Source organism: Scyliorhinus canicula, chromosome 11 (assembly GCF_902713615.1).
Source record: "Scyliorhinus canicula chromosome 11, sScyCan1.1, whole genome shotgun sequence".
NCBI lineage: Eukaryota > Metazoa > Chordata > Chondrichthyes > Carcharhiniformes > Scyliorhinidae > Scyliorhinus > Scyliorhinus canicula.
In genome coordinates, this window is record NC_052156.1 from 58170302 (window position 1) to 58188240 (window position 17939).

At 43.6% G+C, this 17939-nt stretch overlaps 1 protein-coding gene across 2 annotated transcripts in view; it reads left to right on the forward strand.

Moving 5' to 3' along the window:
- The first annotated feature begins 8562 nt into the window (after nt 1-8562).
- Nucleotides 8563-17939, forward strand: part of LOC119973102 (microphthalmia-associated transcription factor-like) — a 400216-nt gene continuing 390839 nt past the window's right edge. The window contains exon 1 of one of the 2 annotated variants that reach the window (XM_038810635.1): nt 8563-8897. In XM_038810635.1, coding sequence (XP_038666563.1) covers nt 8794-8897 — 104 coding nt within the window. In that variant the 5' untranslated portion in view covers nt 8563-8793. The remainder of the gene's footprint in view (nt 8898-17939) is intronic. The other variant, XM_038810638.1, reaches the window with a different exon arrangement.

Sequence of the window (17939 nt, forward strand, 5' to 3'; positions counted from 1 at the left end):
AAACTTGAGAACAGACTCCCCGGTGGACCACTCTGCCGCAGAAAATCACATCGCGAAACAAGGGCAGATGGAAACAGACAGAAACGTTGCACAATGCTCAGTGGAAGCTGCTCAAACTAAGCTGCATCCAGCACGGCCGGAACTGTCAGACCCTGGACCTCTCCAAGCGTTTGAGGTCCACAAAATGGCAGCAAAACCTCAGCCTGGCACTCGGCTTTCATATCCGCACAGGCGCTGTAAAAGAACCACAGCAACGAATTCCGTACCTTAGTCCACTCAAAAACTTTTTTTCGGGGAGGTGGCTCAGCCGAACAGGAAGCACGCCGACAGCACCAATTCACCTTCGTCGCCTGTGAGATAAAGAGAGAGGAGTCCAATGAGTTTCATAAAGACTTTTTATTCAGTAAAACAACATTACCTATGCGAGGCCCAGTACACCTCACCGGATCCTCTCTCCTTTCTAATCGGCTCGATAGTGGCCGAGCCTTTATATTAGTGCTGGGTAAACTACCTCACCCACAGCAGTGGAACACAAGTTTCAATGAGCATGGGGAAATATTTGTCCCAGCTGCATGAGTCCGATGCAGGTTATTACAGTAGCAAGTTCCATATTCTCACCATGCCTTGGATGAAAAGTGCCTTCTGTTTTCCCTGTTGGATTTCTTGGTGACTAGGTTCCACTGATGGCCTCCAGTTTTGCTCTTCCCACCAAGGGAAACTATGGCCCATATCTTCTGAGGAGCAGTAGTCATTGTCAGATTGCCACTGTCCTTCTACTGTTATGGGCCAGGGTTTAGAAACTCCAACGTATATTGTGAAGTCCACCTGACCTACAACCGTTATTTGAATTTGGCTAGGATGAACACCAGTGTTCCCTTCAGATGTGATTCCTCAGTCTTACTAGATACTTTAATCATTAGAATCATAGAATTTACAGTGCATAAGGAGGCCATTTGGCCCATCGAGCCTGCACCGGCCCTTGGAAAGAGCACCCTAATTAAGCCCACAACTCCACCCTGTCCCCCTAACCAAGCAATCCCATTTAACCTAAGGGCAATTTAGCATGGCCAATCTACCTAACCTGCACATCTTTGGACTGTGGGAGGAAACTGGAGCACCCGGAGGAAACCCACGCAGACATGGGGAGAACGTGCAGACTCCGCACAGACAGTGACCCAAGCAGGAATCGAACCTGGAACGCTGGCACTGTGAAGCCATAGTGCTAACCATTAGGCTAGCATGCTGCCCCATTGTTTTAATCAAAGCAAGCTTTATTCTGAGAACTTAGCTGACATATATGTATAAACACACTGCAAGATGTTTTAGCAATTACAAAAATAAAGACACCACTCAGCTACAGTAACACTTAATATATGTAGAACACTTAATGAATGGCTCCTTAACTGTTCCAATTCAAAAACAAAATCCGCTAAATCAAAAAACCCTTTTTTCAAGGGTGTGGCCCAGCGCTCTACATTCTCACTTGAACGAGATTGAGACCAAAGCCAGTAGCCACAACCTGTTTACTTCTGGAACAGTTTTTAAAATGAAAATAGAGAGACAAGCCCAAACACTTCTTTCTCCTTGTCTGTAGTCCACAGCAGTCAAAAATAGAAAATTAAACCAAAAACAGCTCACTGCCACAGAGCAGCTCCATGCACACGATGACATCACTGAAGTCATGTGATAAGACAAAAACCTTTCTTAAAGGGACACTCGCATGACACTAATTTTCTGCACCACAACTCTGCTCCACATTTCTAGCCAGGTTTTCCAGTCCTGGTTTCTTCAGAAGTGCAGAGCAGTCTTCCATCAAGCTGCTTCCTTGTAATACTGGATTGTCAAAGGGGCTGCACTGCAGGACTAGTTGCTATATTCTGGCAAGTGTTTACCATCACGCTGGGGTGGGTGTGGAATTGGGGCTGTTGAGTGGAGGCGGTTGTCAGGTCGAGTCAGGGTATTTGGGGAATCGTGGTAGTAGTTGGTGGCTAGGATGAATTGCGGGGAGGAGCGCAGTGGGGAGTTGTTGTGGGTTACAGGGTGTCAATTGTATAATTATCCAGGAGTTAGACTGGGAATTTTCTGTGCAACATTTCCTGGGTAACTATTCAAGTACGTAATTTGGGACTGTTAAAGCCTCCAACTATAACTCAGAGTTGGAGACTTTTTCGGAGGGTCTTGGGGAGCTGGAATATGGCTCCCATAGAATCGGAACACCCAGACTTCAGAGGGGTCCTGAAGGGCACCTTGTGAGATATTACAGTCTCCGATGGTCTAGAGACTAGAGGATTTGGGCCATTCTCTCACTAGCCACTCCATCAAAATCTTACATCATTTTAAAGAACTACAGTAAGTCACCCTTCAGTCTTTTTCTCAAGAGAAAAGAGACGTAGCCTGTCCTTTCCTGGTGTGTATAGCCACATAGTTTTGGTAGCATCCTTTTAGTGTGCAATCTTTGCAATGCGTCTGCATCTTTTAATACAACAATATGCTGACCTGAACTGCATGCGGTATTCTAACTAGTCTAACCAACATTCAATACAGGTTTAGGATAATTTGCCTATGTTTCAATTCTGTCCCTCTAGAATTATATCCTGGTGCTTGGGTTTCCTTTTTTAATGGACTTGCTGATCAGCAGCTCAACTCTTAGTAATTGATGATGTATTTCTACTCTGAGCTCCCTTTTGCTCCTCTACCCCATCTAAACTTGCACCTTCCACGTAATTAACAACCTCCTTATTCTTCCTATCGAAATGTACTATCTCATATTTACCTGTGTTGAATTTTATTTGCCAATTAATGTACTCCTGTAATTTGTTACGGTCCTCCTTAGTATTGGCTATCACCTCAATTTAAAATTAAAAGAAAGCTTGTTTCAGGAATCATAGATCATAGAATTTACAGTGCAGAAGGAGGCCATTCGGCCCATCGAGTCTGCACCGGCTCTTGGAAAGAGCACCCTACCCAAGTTCAACACCACCACCCTATCCCCATAACCCAGTAACCCCACCCAACACTAAGGGCAATTTATCATGGCCAATCCACCTAACCTGCACATCTTTGGACCGTGGGAGGAAACCAGAGCACCCGGAGAAAACCCACGCACACACGGGGAGGATGTGCAGACTCTGCACAGACAGTGACCCAAGCCGGAATCGAACCTGGGACCCTGGAGCTGTGAAGCGATTGTGCTATCCACAATGCTACCGTGCTGCCCGATCATGGCAGTCATGAATCTATTGTCAATTGTTGGAAAAGCCCATCTGGTTTGCAAACGCCCTTTGGGGAAGGAAATCTGCCATCCTTGCATGGTATGGACTAGATGTGACTCCAGACCTACAGTAATGTGGTTAACTCTTAAAACTCCTCTGAAATGGCCTAGCAATTGTGTCACTGAGTTTTACCAAACCACCATAGAAAAGCCAAAAGGGATAAAACCATACAGACCACCTGGCATTGACCTAGGCCATGGAAACGACGGCACACCCTACCCTGTCAACACTGCATACTATCATCTGTCTGACAGACTAGTCAAGCAACATAGTCATACTCACCGATTAATACCTTACAGACAATATCTTAGACATCACCATTACAATCCCTGGGGTATGTGCTGTTCCACTGGCAGGGCAAACACATAGAATGCGGCAGCACAATGGTATGCAGTTGGGAGGGAGTTGCCCTGTGAATCCCCAACATTGACTCTGGACCCCATGAAGTCTCATGACATCAAGTCAAACTTGGGCAAGGAAACCTCCTGCTGATTACCACCTACTGCCCACCAACCCTCCCCTCAGCTGATGAATCAGTGCTGCTCCATCTTGAATACCATTTGGAGGAAGTATTGTAAGTGGCAAGGACATATAATTTACCTTTGGTGGGGACTTCAATGTCCATCACCAAGAGTGGCTCAGTAGAACCACTACTGACTGAACTGATCAAGTCCTGCCGTAGGAAGTGAGGGAGCCAACAAGAGGAAAAAACCCACTTGACCTCATCCTCACTAATATATGTGTCACAGATCCATCTGTCCGTTATGACATGAGTAAGAGTGTCCTTTTTGGAGAAAAAGTCCCTTCTTCACATTGAGGATACCATCCATTGTGTGGTGTCATAACACCATGCTAAATGGGTAGATTCAGAATGGAATGAAAAGTAATGAAATAAACACTGGAAGGTCTCAGCAGGTCCTGCAGCATCTGTGGAGATAGAAACGGAGTTAATCTTTCATGTCAGATTGACTCTTCTTCAGAGCTAAAGAGAGGGAGAAATGTGACGGATTGTATACCGACTGGAGCAAAGCAGGAGGTCGGTGATGGGTGAGGGCTAGGAGAGATTGCAGCAAAGGTGTGTAGGCCACAAGGCAGAGGAAGCCTTAATGACGGTGTGAACAACTATGGAAGGTGCTGATTGTGGCATTGAGGTAGGATAGCGGAATGTGTTCATAGGAGAAGAAAAGTATGTGCTTAGTGAAAGCAAACCTTAAGAACAAGTGACAGATGGCTGAGTGGGGGATACCTGTGGCTTCGGATGAAACAAAGAATAAAATGGAACTGGGGACAAAGACAGCTTTGAGCTAGGGTGCTGCTGGAGAGAGAGGTCGAGTGTGCACATATGGCGGCACATGGCAGTGAGTATGGATCTCAGCATGCAACAGAACAGCCGTCCAAGGAGCATTGTATGTCCCAGAGATACCTGTAATCCTAGTTGGATTCAAAACACGTGATTAAACTTCAGTTGGAATACACGTGGGGTGAGTCGGAGATGGAGGCTGTCGCTAAGGAGGGAAGTATGGTTGTGGAAGTGAGTTTTGGAAAATACCTTGTCAAACACCAGAGAGAAATGGAAAGCAATGAAGGTGAACTTGGTAAAAATGCAAATGGAAATTCCATCAGAGAGAAGAACAGTACTTCTTCAAGGTCAGCATTCCTGGAAGATAAAGAGCAATGAATTAAACTAAAATAAAGCCAAAATACTGCAGATTATGGAACAGAGTGAACTTTGAGTCTGTATGACTTCTTCAGAGATGAAGAGAGAGAGAATTGTGTTTCTCCATCCACAGATGCTGCCAGACCTGCTGTGCTTTTCCATCATTTTCTGTTTTTATTTCAGGTTTTGAGCATCTGTAGTATTTTGCTTCTATTTTAGATTCAGAACTGATCTCGTACTTGTGGGGCAAACAGTGGAAACAGCATGTGATAGTACTTGTGGAGCAAACAGTGGAAACAGCATGTGATAGACAGAGCTAAGAGATCACACAGCAAATGCTTCAGATCAATGCTCTGCAGTTCTGCCTCATCCAGTCCTAAAGGGAGGTAAACAATTGAACAACTAACCGGAGGAGGCTACACAAATATCCCCACTTTCAATGACGGGGGAGCCCAGCAGATCAGTGCAAAACACAAATCTGAAACATTTCCAACCACATTCGGAGGGAAGTGCCGAGTGGAGGATCAATGGCCTCCTCCTGATGTCAAAAGACTGTATTCTGTCTGGCGACAGGTAATGATTGGGTCCTACCTGAGTGGGATGGTTATCAGAGGACCAAGGAAAGGAAAGGCGGGTCTTGGATGCTTGGAGAAGTTATGAATTTTTCTCTCTCTCTCTTTCTCCAGAAAAGCTGCATAGCTGCCGTGTTTCTGAACCTGCAGAGAACCTGGATGAATTGACCATTACAGGCTGAAAACAGAAACCTTGAACTGGAAGGCTAGACTGAAGGAAGGTGGGCTAGAACACAACAATTAGAAGCAAAGACTCTCAACTGGGATTCTCCACAATTGCGGCAAAGTGTTGACGCCGGCGTAAACATCGGAGTGTTTCACGCTGGCGTCAACGGGCCTCTTGGCCCAGCGATTCTGCAACCCACAGGGGGCCAGCACCGTGCCGGAGTGCTTCTCGCAGCTCCAGCTGCCGATACGGGCCCCGTTTTTGAGCCGGCCCCTGTGCAACATGGCGGAGCCCTACAGTGGCCCGGCAGAAGAAATGCCCCCCCCCCCCCCCGGAATGCGCGCGCCCACCCATTGGTTGCCCCCCGATCGTGGCCCTGGCCATCGTGGCGCCCCCCCCCCCCCCACGCCGACAGGACTCGACGGGTACTCGGCCGGTCGACCGCGGAGAATTACCGCGGGGGCCTCTTTCAACGGCCCCCGGATGGCGCCGCATCGACCCTTGCGCGCGACTGGCACCGATTCTTCGGTCGCCGGAGAATCGCGCCTCACGTCGGACCCGATCGTGGGCATTCTCTGCCCCACGCCGATCGCGATTTTGGCGCGGAGGCTCAGAGAATCCCGCCCCTTTTTCTTTTATTTTCATTATTATTTTTACACCCCATTTGTCCCCTCTTCTTTGTTTGCCTGTCTTGTGTGCGTGTGTATTGGGGATGGGGGCAAGTTAAAGTGGATGGGGAGGGTGTTAGGAATGAGATAATAGTTAATGTGCTGTATTTGCTGCATTTTAAATTATTGTTATTAATAAAAAATAATTGTGTTTAAATTTACAAATCTGGTAAATGTAGTTATTGGGCAGCCAAGGGCCAAAGCCTTTGGGTGTTTTTCGAAGAATTATTTGTTAAGTTCAATTTTGACTCCGAGTCAAATGGGGCTAGAATCGACTGCACACTAGCCCAGGGGGTTGTAACATTGGTCTCAGACTGGCTCACTGGGCTGCTCTTGGAATATTCTGAGGCTGGGAAAGGTGCAAGTATTTTAGTTTCAAATTACCGGGATCGATGAGCAAAGCTGGTATTTTTCCCCTTGCAGCAGAGAAGGCTGAGAGGAGATTTAATAGGGGTGGTTCAAATCACAAATAATTTAATTTAATGAGAAACTGACCAAAGACTGATAACCAGAGGACACCGATTTAGGATGATTGGCAAAAGGCACTGCCATTTTTTAAAGTGTCACAATGAGGAACATCCTGTTTGATACAGTGGTGGAAATCATTTCAATATTAGCTTTCCCGAGGAAATTATAATACTTCAATATAAATACTTCAAGTAAAAAGAATAGCAGGGATCTGGGGAACGGGGAGAGGGACACACAACATTACTCTTTAAAAGTGTCCATTTAGACTCAATGGATTGGCCTCCTTCTATGTTGCACTCTTATGATTTGCTTTGCATTTATATTGTCTTTATATTGAATAAAGTCCCAAGGCCGTACACAGAGGAGTAGTTTAATTAAACAGGACAAATAGTGAGTCAAAGCAGAAGGTATTTCAAGGGGTGCCCAAAAACTTTGGTAATATAATGGTTTACAAGGAGGGTGTTAAAGGAGCAGAGGGAGGTAGAGAACTGGAAAGGGAGAAGAGGCAATTCCAGAGCACGATGCCCAGGCATCAATGGTGAGGCAAGGAGAGGGGGAATGCAGAACAGCCGAGAGAAACAGTGAGTTGGGCGAAGGTTACAGAGCTTGGACAGGTGAGGCTATAATTTTTCTCTGCAACTGTTTATTGCTCTGGACCAGCTCCTGTTTATTTTCTTTCATTGACTTACCCCATGATTACCCTTTCTGGCTTCGTTCTGTCATCTCTTTCGTCATTCAATCAACATCTACCTTCCACCCTATCGGGCACCTTTCCAGTTTTCCTACCAATCCCTCGCCCGCTTTTTTATCTCCCGCATTTCACTTGGTCGAAACTGTTAAATCTCTAATTTCTTTCTGTTCCGATGAAAGCTCGTCAACGTGAAACGCTAGGAGTCCCTGGATGATGGCTGACCAGATTTTCTGTTCTCCACCCACAGTATCTTGCTCCCGAGGAAGTGTTATATATCTGAAGTTATTTCATTTTAAATCACGAATGCTTGTACGTAATCATTTACGTGAACCCAAAAGTCAAAAACAAGTTGTGTTTTATTTGCAATTTTCTTTGGGTAGGTTTCTTTCATCATTAAAAGGAAATGTTTGCGAAATCCACCTGTGAAACCTGACCCCGGGGTAGTGTTTTCCTGCATTTGTGTTATATATCCTAACGTGGTATCCGCCTGTATATACAAGTGTCAAGCCGGGTGAAGCGAAAGAACAAAAACTCTGGTCTCCTTTTTAACCCCCTTTTGCAAGATCATCCCGAGTTAACAATACATTTGCTGACCTTTCAAAGCGTATTTGGGATAAATAAACACACATTGGTGGAACGTCAAGAGACAGAGGGAGAGAGTCAAGAACATTCAAAGCACACCCGGATTTTCATGCACTTTGCATTTCGATCCGGCGTAGAGACAGGAAAAAAATAGCAGCGCCACTGCGCTGGAATAAACCGTCTGTCACAGCTCGCTCGTGTATTCCCCAGCATTTTCCAGTGTTTACCCTTTGGCCGGGCTTGATGCAAACAAATGAAAGTATAATTTACTGTGGTGCTTTGCTGCAGCAGCCAATAAAACCTGCTGACATTACACTGTTTGGGGGAGCAGCAAGCCAGCAAAGCCGGCCGGTCAGCCAAGGGCATATGCTTCAGCGACAGGCGAGCCCGCCCGCGGGGGCTCCTGGGGGTTGTAGTCCAGCGGCTCAAGGGCCGCCGGCGGAAGTGAAGGAGTCGCCGGGCCCCGGAGAACTACAGCTCCCGGCGGGCCGCTCGGCCGCCGAGCCGGCAGCCAGGAGGAGGTGGCGAAGCCCGGGCTCCGAATGCGGAGACAGCGTCTGTCACTCAGAGAAACTTTGTATCTTGTTGACATTTATCCCTGCCGCCGCCGCTCCCCTTTCTTTGAAATCCCCCTCCCCCCCCCCCCCCCCAAAGTAAAACCCCAATTTTATTCGCAGCCCCTCCATTGCCCCCATCCTCCTCACTGTCTCCGGCCCCATGCAGTCTGAGTCGGGAATCGTTCCGGATTTTGAAGTCGGAGAGGAATTTCATGAAGAAGCGAAGACGTTTTACGAGCTGAAGAGTCAACCGCTGATGCGCAGGTTAGTGGGTGGGTGGGTGGGTGTGGGGAGGGAGATGCCGGGAATCTGGAGGAGGCTGTCCGCTGCAGGCTGCCGACACTTGTCACTGTCCCCCCTCTCCCAGCCCCACAGGACGGGGTGTCCCACCTGTCCAGCGCTGGGGGTGGGCCACCAATTCCCTCACCCCCCCGAATGTCAACAACATCCCAGCCTGCGCCGGCGATAGTTGCCTCTCCACTAAAACAAAACTTGTGTGAAATAACGTGTCAGCTCCAAAAAAAATTCAAATGCCGTCTTCGCATTGCGTGTGTGAGCGCCGATTCGAGTTGTAAAAGGTTAAGCCAAGGAGGCAGCTTGGGTGCTTTCCGAAGCAGGAACTCGCTTCATCCTTTACGGCTGCAATAATTTACCAAGACTCCCTTCAATCCCTTTAAGAAAAAGGAGAGGAAATCCCCCCCTGATCGGCTTTGATTTTATCGTGGAGCTGTAATTTAAACAAGGCAGACAAATTTGACAGCTCGAATAATTGGTCGATATTTCCCAGATTTTAACCTGTGGATCCTGGACACGTTGCATATTCGTAAGGATGGGTGCTTATTTTGTAAACTTAAAACAGGTATTTGCTACAGGTTTGGGTGCTACTTTGGATGAACTGATTTTAAAGAACACCTCTTGTAAACACATTGCACAATTTATTTTTAGTATTCATTTTATTCGCTACCGAAATATTCATCTGGGTGCACTAACAATTGAACCATATGGTAAGCACAGATGCTGTGACGAGCCCTCTCGGGGTTAATGTATGTATAGCCAGGGTGTTTCCAGGAGCTACTTTTATTTGCTCAGATGTCATAACATTAAAAAAGTGCGTTTTGGAGGATCTAAGCACTAATTGCACGATTGGCAAATTCTTCTATTTGGTGTCATTGGTCGCATCTATTTCATTTGGTCCCCTATCATAGCCATGCAAAAATATGATATGAGAGCGTTTAACACTACATCTTGCCCTAAACAGAGCTAAGTGACCAACAGGCAGCATCTCTGCACTCCTGCCACATTCAGCCATGAATGGAAGTGATCAATTAAACAACAGGTGGGGGATGCTCCACAAATATTTCCATCCTCAATGATGGGGGAGCCCAGCACAGCAGTGCAAAAGACAAAAGTTGAAGCGTTTGCAACCACCTTCAGTGAGGCGCACCGTTGGCCTCCTCCTGAGGGTCCTTGTACCACAGGTGCCAGTCTTCAGTCAATTCCATTCACTCCATGTAGTAGTAATAATAATAATCACTTATTGTCACAAGTAGGCTTCAATGAAGTTACTGTGAAAAGCCCCTAGTCGCCACATTCCGGTGCCTGTTCGGGAGACTGGAACGGGAATTGAACCCGCGCTGCTGGTCTTGTTCTGCTGTACCCTCAAGAAATGGTTAATGGTACTGGATATTGCAAAAGCTATGGGCCTGATAACAGTCCAATACTAATACTTATGCTCTGCAACCAGCTGTGTCCTTAGCCAGCGCTGGCATTTACCCGACCATGTGAAAAATTGCCCAGTTATGTTCACAAAAAGCAGAACAAATCCAATCTGGCCAATTACCGTCCCATTCAGTTTTTTGTCTTATTCGTTCATGGAACATAGGCATTGCAGGCTGGGCTAGCATTTATTGTCCATCCCTACTTGCCCTTAAGGGGTCAGTTAAGAGTCAACCATGTTGCTGTGGATCTGGTGTCACATGTAGGCCAGATCAGATAAGGATGGCAGATCTTCTTCCCGAAACAACATTGGTGAACCAGATGTAAGTACACCTACAAATGTTGTTACAAATGACAATCGCCAATGGTTTCATGGTCATCATTAGACTTTTCATTCCAGTGGTGGGATTTGAACATGGGTTCTGATTTCCTGGTCCAGTGATAATACTGTTATGTCATAGTGACAATACCACTATGTCACAGCCTCCTCTCAATCATCAGCAAAATGAAGGAAGATGTTGTTGATATGATATTAAGTGACAAGACAGTAATATCCTGCTCATACTTAGTTTGGATCGGCAGGAACACTGGGCTCCTGACCTCATAAAGCCTTGCTTGAAACATGGATGAAAGAGCTGAACCCAAGGGGAAGTTAGAGTAACCACCCTTGACATCAAGACAGCATGAGTGGCATCAAGGAACCCTCAGTATTTGGGAATGGGCAAAACTCTCCACTTGTTGGGAGTCCTAGCGACATGAAGACTGTTGTGGTTGTTGGAGGAAATCCTCTCAGTCCCATTACATCACTATAGGGATACCTCAAGGTAGTGTCCAAGGGCCAAACATATTTAGCTGTTTCATCAATGAGGTCTGCTGATGAGTTCATGCTGTTCAGTAACATTTGCAACTTAGATACTGAAGCAGTCTGTGTCCATATGCAGCAAGACCTAGACAACTTTCAGGCTTGGGCTGACAAGTGTCTTGGAACATTTACATACAATTGCTGGGCAATGGCTATCTTCAAAAAGATAGAGTGTTAACTATTTCCCCTTGACATTGAATGCCATTGCTGAATCCACCACTATCAACATTCCAGGATGAGCATTGACCAGAGACTGAAAATGACCAGCAATATAATGGTGTGGCTATTAGAGCAGGTCATAGGTTGGGAATTCTGAGGTGAATAACTCTGCTCCTTGACTCCTTATAGCCTGTTCGCCATCTACAAGGCACACGTCAGAAGTATGATAGAATACTCTCCACTAGTCTGGATGAGTGCAGATCCAACAACACTTGAGAAGCTTGACACCATCCAGGACTGTTTATTGGCACCTCATTCACTCCCTCCATTACCAACGCACAGTGTCAGCAGTGTGTACCTTTTCCTTCAACAGCACCTTCCAAACCTCCTGTCTAGAAGGACAACGGCAGAAGATGCATGGAAAGACCACCATCCATAAGTTTCCTTCCAAGCCACATGCCATGCTGTCTTTGGAACTATATCACCATTTCTTCACAATTGCTGGGTCAAAGTCCTGGAACTGCCTTCCAGAAGGTGGACACCACCACCTTCTCAAGGGATGGACAACAAATGATGGCTTTGCCAATGACACCCATGTCCCATTAAAGAATTTAAAAAATGGGTTTGGATCAAGTAAATATTTGTTCTCCCAATCATTGATGTAGAAAATAGAAATACACATTCCTTTCACCACTTCATTAGTTATAAGTAAATTAATCTGATTCTGTTTATTTATGAAGACAATTTTTTTGCAAGAAACATTTTGCCCTTTCCTTTCAAAATTATTGTACTTTATTCTGAAGCCAAATCTTGTGGAGACCAGAACCAAACCCATGATCGACCCTCAATCTTAATTACTGCAGTATAATAACCTGTTGTCCAATGTAGATTAGGTCACATTGGGGTTTATTTTCATTTTCATTTTCATTTTTTCATTTTAAAGCATCATGCTATTTTATTTGTGAAATTATGCCTTCAGATCTGTACATCTGACATTTTCAGTTTTTTCTCTGACAGATGTGATTAATTAACACAACTGATTGTTTTCGTCGACCTGTCCCCAGAGACAGGTGTACTTTTCCAGATTATTTCTACACCTGCTTCCGTTAGCTTGGTCTTTAGGTGGCAACACTTTGTTGTTCTTGAAGTAAAGCGTTTCTGCAGTGAGCTGTATTTTGCACTGTTAGAAAGTACCCTAACTAATTATTATGTAAACTAAAAGAATTCAGTGTGATAGAGTTGTTTGTTTGGTGTTTGTTTTGCAAGGCAAAAATAGTTTATGGAAATTCAAAAAAAAAATCTATAGTTCTTTTTTTTTTTACTTCTCTTGAACTTGTGGAGCATAGGTGAGTCAGCCATACAGCCCCGAAATAAATATATTCAGCAAACACAACTTTGCAGATGTACCTGGGAAAGAGTCCCGAGTAACAAATGTCTTTATGTAATTAGTTTAATTATGCAATTAGTTTAATCTACTTTTAAACATTAGTTTTGAGTTTACGTTTCTTCACTTTTGTCTGCCACTTGAGCTCAGTTTCCTCCCTGACATTCAATTTTCTGTTAAAATCACTTTCTTTCATTTCCCTACCATTACCTGATTTCTTCCCTACCTCTGTTCCTCTTTTGCCTTAGCTCCAGTTCCCGCTTCAATTGCCTGATGAGTTCTCCAAAGCTTTCCATTCCAGCCTTCCCACTTCCATCACTCAGCCATTCAGAATGCTGTTTCATTCACCATCCCTATCTATTTCTAGCACATGGAAAACTTGACTTATGGATCTGCAATCTCTCTTGAAAATCCTTCAACCATTATACCTCTTCACCAGCCTATTTTTGTCCACTCCTCCACCACAATTGCTTACTCCTTCCTTGCCTTTGGAGATCCTATTAGCATCTCCAGGTTATCTCCCCAACCCCCACCCTTGCCTTCAAAATATTCCTTTTGACCCTTTTCCATGTGCTTTTGTCCCCTGCTTTGTAAAGCATGCTGCACAATCTATTTGTATGTGTTGGCCATTATAGAAGAATAAATTATTGCTGTTGAAGTAAAACTGCATAAGTTCCTGAACGTTCAAAAAGAAGAGTGCTGCAGTTGTGTGAAATGACCACTGTGTGGCTTTTTTTTTCAACTGGGCATATTCATTAGGGTTTGAAAAGATAAAAAGTTATCCAGTTTCAATTGGTAGAAATTTGGATTTTGATGAAATCCACATAGTTCCTATCCTCCTCGAATATAATATTTACATGCTGCACAATATATATTGCTTTGCTTCTGTTGAGGCAGCAAAATCAGTCAGCAAGTTTTATGTCTTCCAGACTTTTCTATATTAAGACTGCCATAATTTGCTGAAAACCATTGTGGATTAAGCCATAAATATAGTAATCTATGGTGTTTAAAATGTTTGTATTATTAAAAAATAATTAGTGGAGGTTAACAGTAAAGCTTCTCTTTTACAGTTCATGGATAATTGTTTATATGTTGCTAGATCTTGAGATATCCAGGAGCTATAATCTGTGCATTTATTGCGCTTACTAAATTAAAGATTGGGAATTAACATGAATGCTGTAACATCTTCTGCTAAATTAAGATTGAAGGCTATCTGGAGTTATCTTAATCGCTAGGCAACCAAGCAGCACAAAATTTGTTTGCAAAATGCCTGGCATTTAATCTGACCAGATAGAGAAATGCTAAGAAGTATCGGAAGTGCTATGGCAATTTACAAGGCACATGTTATTTATTGTGATGAACTGAAATAAAATGCAAAAGGAATGTCTGGAAAAAGTCTCAGTACAAGCATTCAGTTCAGGTTTCCCAATATGTAACCAAACTTGCAGAGTGAAGTAAATAGGTAGATTGTATGACCTGATCAGGGTTGATTTTAAATTTTAGAATATTATGTTTTACAGACAGATATTTATCTCTGGATATAAAATGCACTGCATCTTGACAATGGCAATAAATGACAATAATACACCTTTTTGAGGACTGCTGTAGAAAATTAGTGAGAATTTTGAATGCTCCCCAGAATTTATGCTGCATTGATTTATAGTAAAGTAACATTTTTGAATTATTACAAGTTTTTTGTTAGATTGATTATATGTTCCAAAATTAAGACTTATGCTGAGAACTCATTGGAATTATTTGTTTGCATTTAGATTTTGTATTGTATTTTAGACACACAGATGCATAAGAAACTGCTGAAAACATAAATCAGCCTTCTTATATTTATAGTTTACTTCAGGTGCTGTGAAGGATAGAACAGTAAATCATAGCATCATTATCGAGCACAGGAGGCCATTCAGCCCATTGTGCCTGTTCTGGCTTTTTGTAAGAGGTACCCAATTAGTCCCACCCCTGCCATTTCCCCATAGGCCTGCACATATTCTAATTTTCAAGCATTTATCCCTTTCTCTGTTGAAAATTACTATTGGATCTGCTTTCATCACCGAATGCATTCCAGATCACAACAACCTGTGAATGATGGATGAGTTTGTTTTACACCATTTACTGTTCTGGTTTGAACCTCACTACATAAGATGTTATCAACATACACATAGAGCAATGCTTGTTTCAACTGTGCCTCTATATAGTTTGATTGTTGAGCATTTTGGACTAGGAACATATAGGATTACTTCTAAAAATTTGAGAAGGCCGTTTCAGAAGTAAGGAACAACGAATGCAGCTTTTAACAAAAGTATTTAAATCCTGCTATTTTTCATTCTCCCTGATGTTGTCCAGTTGGAAAATACTACAGGTTTCATTAGGTGTGGCAGCCATCTGAAAGCTCAATCACCAAACAAAAACCTATATTTGTTTACAATCCGTAGAACAATACGTACCAGCGCAGACTCTTGAAATGTGTCTAGTGAATGGTCAAAGTTGTTTTCACGAATCAAAGCAAGTTTTATCACCAAATGGTGCCAAATTAGTTGTTGACGTTTGGCGCTACATTGAAAACTAAAAGTAGCAAATGTAGTTTTCAAATTTTGATCAAAAGATGTAGCAGAACACAAGGGAAATAATGGTTTTCTTTGCTCAGCATTTAGGCTTTTCTCTGTATTGTAATTTTACTTTAGTATCTGTATTCAGAAACTGCAATTGTGGGTAGTCTGCTGACATTGTACTTTGTTTCAGAGTAAATAACTAGGCCTAGACATTGTGCTGGGAATATATAGTGCATATTTTCATATTGCATGTACAAAACTCTAGTACGGCCGCATTTGGAGTATTGCGTACAGTTCTGGTCGCCTCATTATAGGAAGGACATGGAAGCTTTGGAACGGGTGCAGAGGAGATTTACCAGGATGTTGCCTGGTATGGAGGGAAAATCTTATGAGGAAAGGCTGATGGACTTGAGGTTGTTTTCGTTAGAGAGAAGAAGGTTAAGAGGTGACTTAATAGAGGCATACAAAATGATCAGAGGGTTAGATAGGGTGGACAGCGAGAGCCTTCTCCCGCGGATGGAGGTGGCTAGTACGAGGGGACATAGCCTTAAATTGAGGGGTAATAGATATAGGTCAGAGGTGGGTTTTTTACGCAAAGAGTGGTGAGGCCGTGGAATGCCCTACCTGCAACAGTAGTGAACTCGCCAACATTGAGGGCATTTAAAAGTTTATTGGATAAGCATATGGATGATAAGGGCATAGTGTAGCTTAGATGGCAATTAGTTTTTTTCCATGTCGGTGCAACATCGAGGGCCGAAGGGCCTGTACTGCGCTGTATCGTTCTATGTTCTATGTTCTATGTGTAATGTATTCATAAAGTTAGCATCAGTTTTCAAAATATGTTACTGTCTGGTCTGTAGAGTAAATTATGTAGGTTTTCTCTTCTGATAGTAATGTGCATTGAAATTATTAATCTTTTCCATAAAGAGTGTAGAAACTAGCTTCAGGAGAAAGCAATTTGAAATAAAGTGATTATAATGTTTGTTTTGTATAGATCCACGGAGAGTCAACAATGTGTTGCTGCTGAAACCAGAAAAATTACAACAAACATTTTAAGAGACTTTTTTTTCAATCATTGGATGCGAGCACTGCTGATGAGGCAAACATTTATTGCCTGTCCCTAATTGTCCTTGAGGAGGTGGTGTTGAGCTGCCTTCTTGAGCCACTGAAGTTCATGTGGTGTTGGTGCACCCACATAACAATAACCTGCTCATTGGTGCTCAGTTTGGTTCCAAAGCAAACTTCCTGTTACTCCCTTCCTAGCAATATTTGTAGGTGTACTTACATCAGATGAACTGCAGCAGTGCAAGGAGTGCCACCATCTCAGCGGTAGTTAGGGATGGCAACAAATGTTGGCCTTGTCAGCATTGTCCATATCTCGGGAAAGAATTAAGAGAGTTCCAGATTTTTGACTTGGTAACAATGAATGAATGGCGATATTGTTCCAAGTCAGGATGGTGTGCAGCTTGGAATAGAACTTGCTGCTCATGGTGTTCGCAGTTATCTGCTGCCCTTGTGGCAAGTGTTGATGTTTAAACTGGAATGGAGTACTGAACTATCAACCTGCTTTCTCTTGGATGGTGTCAAGCTCCTTATCATAGAATCCCTACAGTGCACACCAGTAACTTGAGTGTAATTAGAGTTGCACTCATGTAGATGGTGGACCAGCTTTGGGGAGTTGAGAGGGGAGTTACTCTCTGCAGAATTCCCAGCCTTTGACCTGCTCTTGTCAGAGAATTTATGTGGCTGGTTCATTTACTTTTCTAATTGTCAGTGGCAACACCCAAAATTTTGAAGGTAGATTCAGCAATTGTAATTCCTTTGAATATCAAGGGGAGATGGTAGTAACTGCCCTGTATTTGTTGAGTTATATTTGCCACTGATCAACCAACACTGAATGTTGTCCAGGTTATGCTGCATGTGGGCACGGACAGCTTCACTATCTGAGGAGTTGCAAATTGTACTGAATACTATGCAATCATCAGTGAATTTTCCCACTTCTGACCTTATGATAGAGGGAACGTCATTGATGAAGCAACTGAAGATGGTTGGGCCTCGGACACCACCCTGAGATACACATGCAGTGATGTCCTGGGACTGAGGTAATTGACTTCAAACAACTATCACCATCTTCTTTTGACTGTTGACGACACCTTCCATCATTTTGCTGATGATGGAAAGCAGACTGATGGTGGTAAATGGCTGAATAGGATTTACCCTGCTTTGTGTGGACAGTACAAAACCTGAGCAATTCTCCATATTGCCAGGTACATGCCAATGTGTTAACGGTACCGGAATAGCTCTTCCAACCATCCTCTGTTGACCATTTGCTCCTCCAGAACTAAACCCCACACTAGGTAATGCCCACCTTTTATCATGGGCTTCTCTATTTAGCTCTGGTTTCCCAACATGTGAAGTTAAACATTTTCATCCTTGTGTATAAATCCTTTAATGCTCTCACCTTACCCTGTCTCTGGACTTTTCTCTATCTCCATAATCCTCACTTCAAACTCTCTTTTTCTTACTCTGGCCTCTTGTGAATCCCATGCTCCCTTTATTACACCTTTGGTGAACTTTCCGTGTCTGGGCTCCACACAATATCTCACTAAACTTCTCTGCCTCTGTAC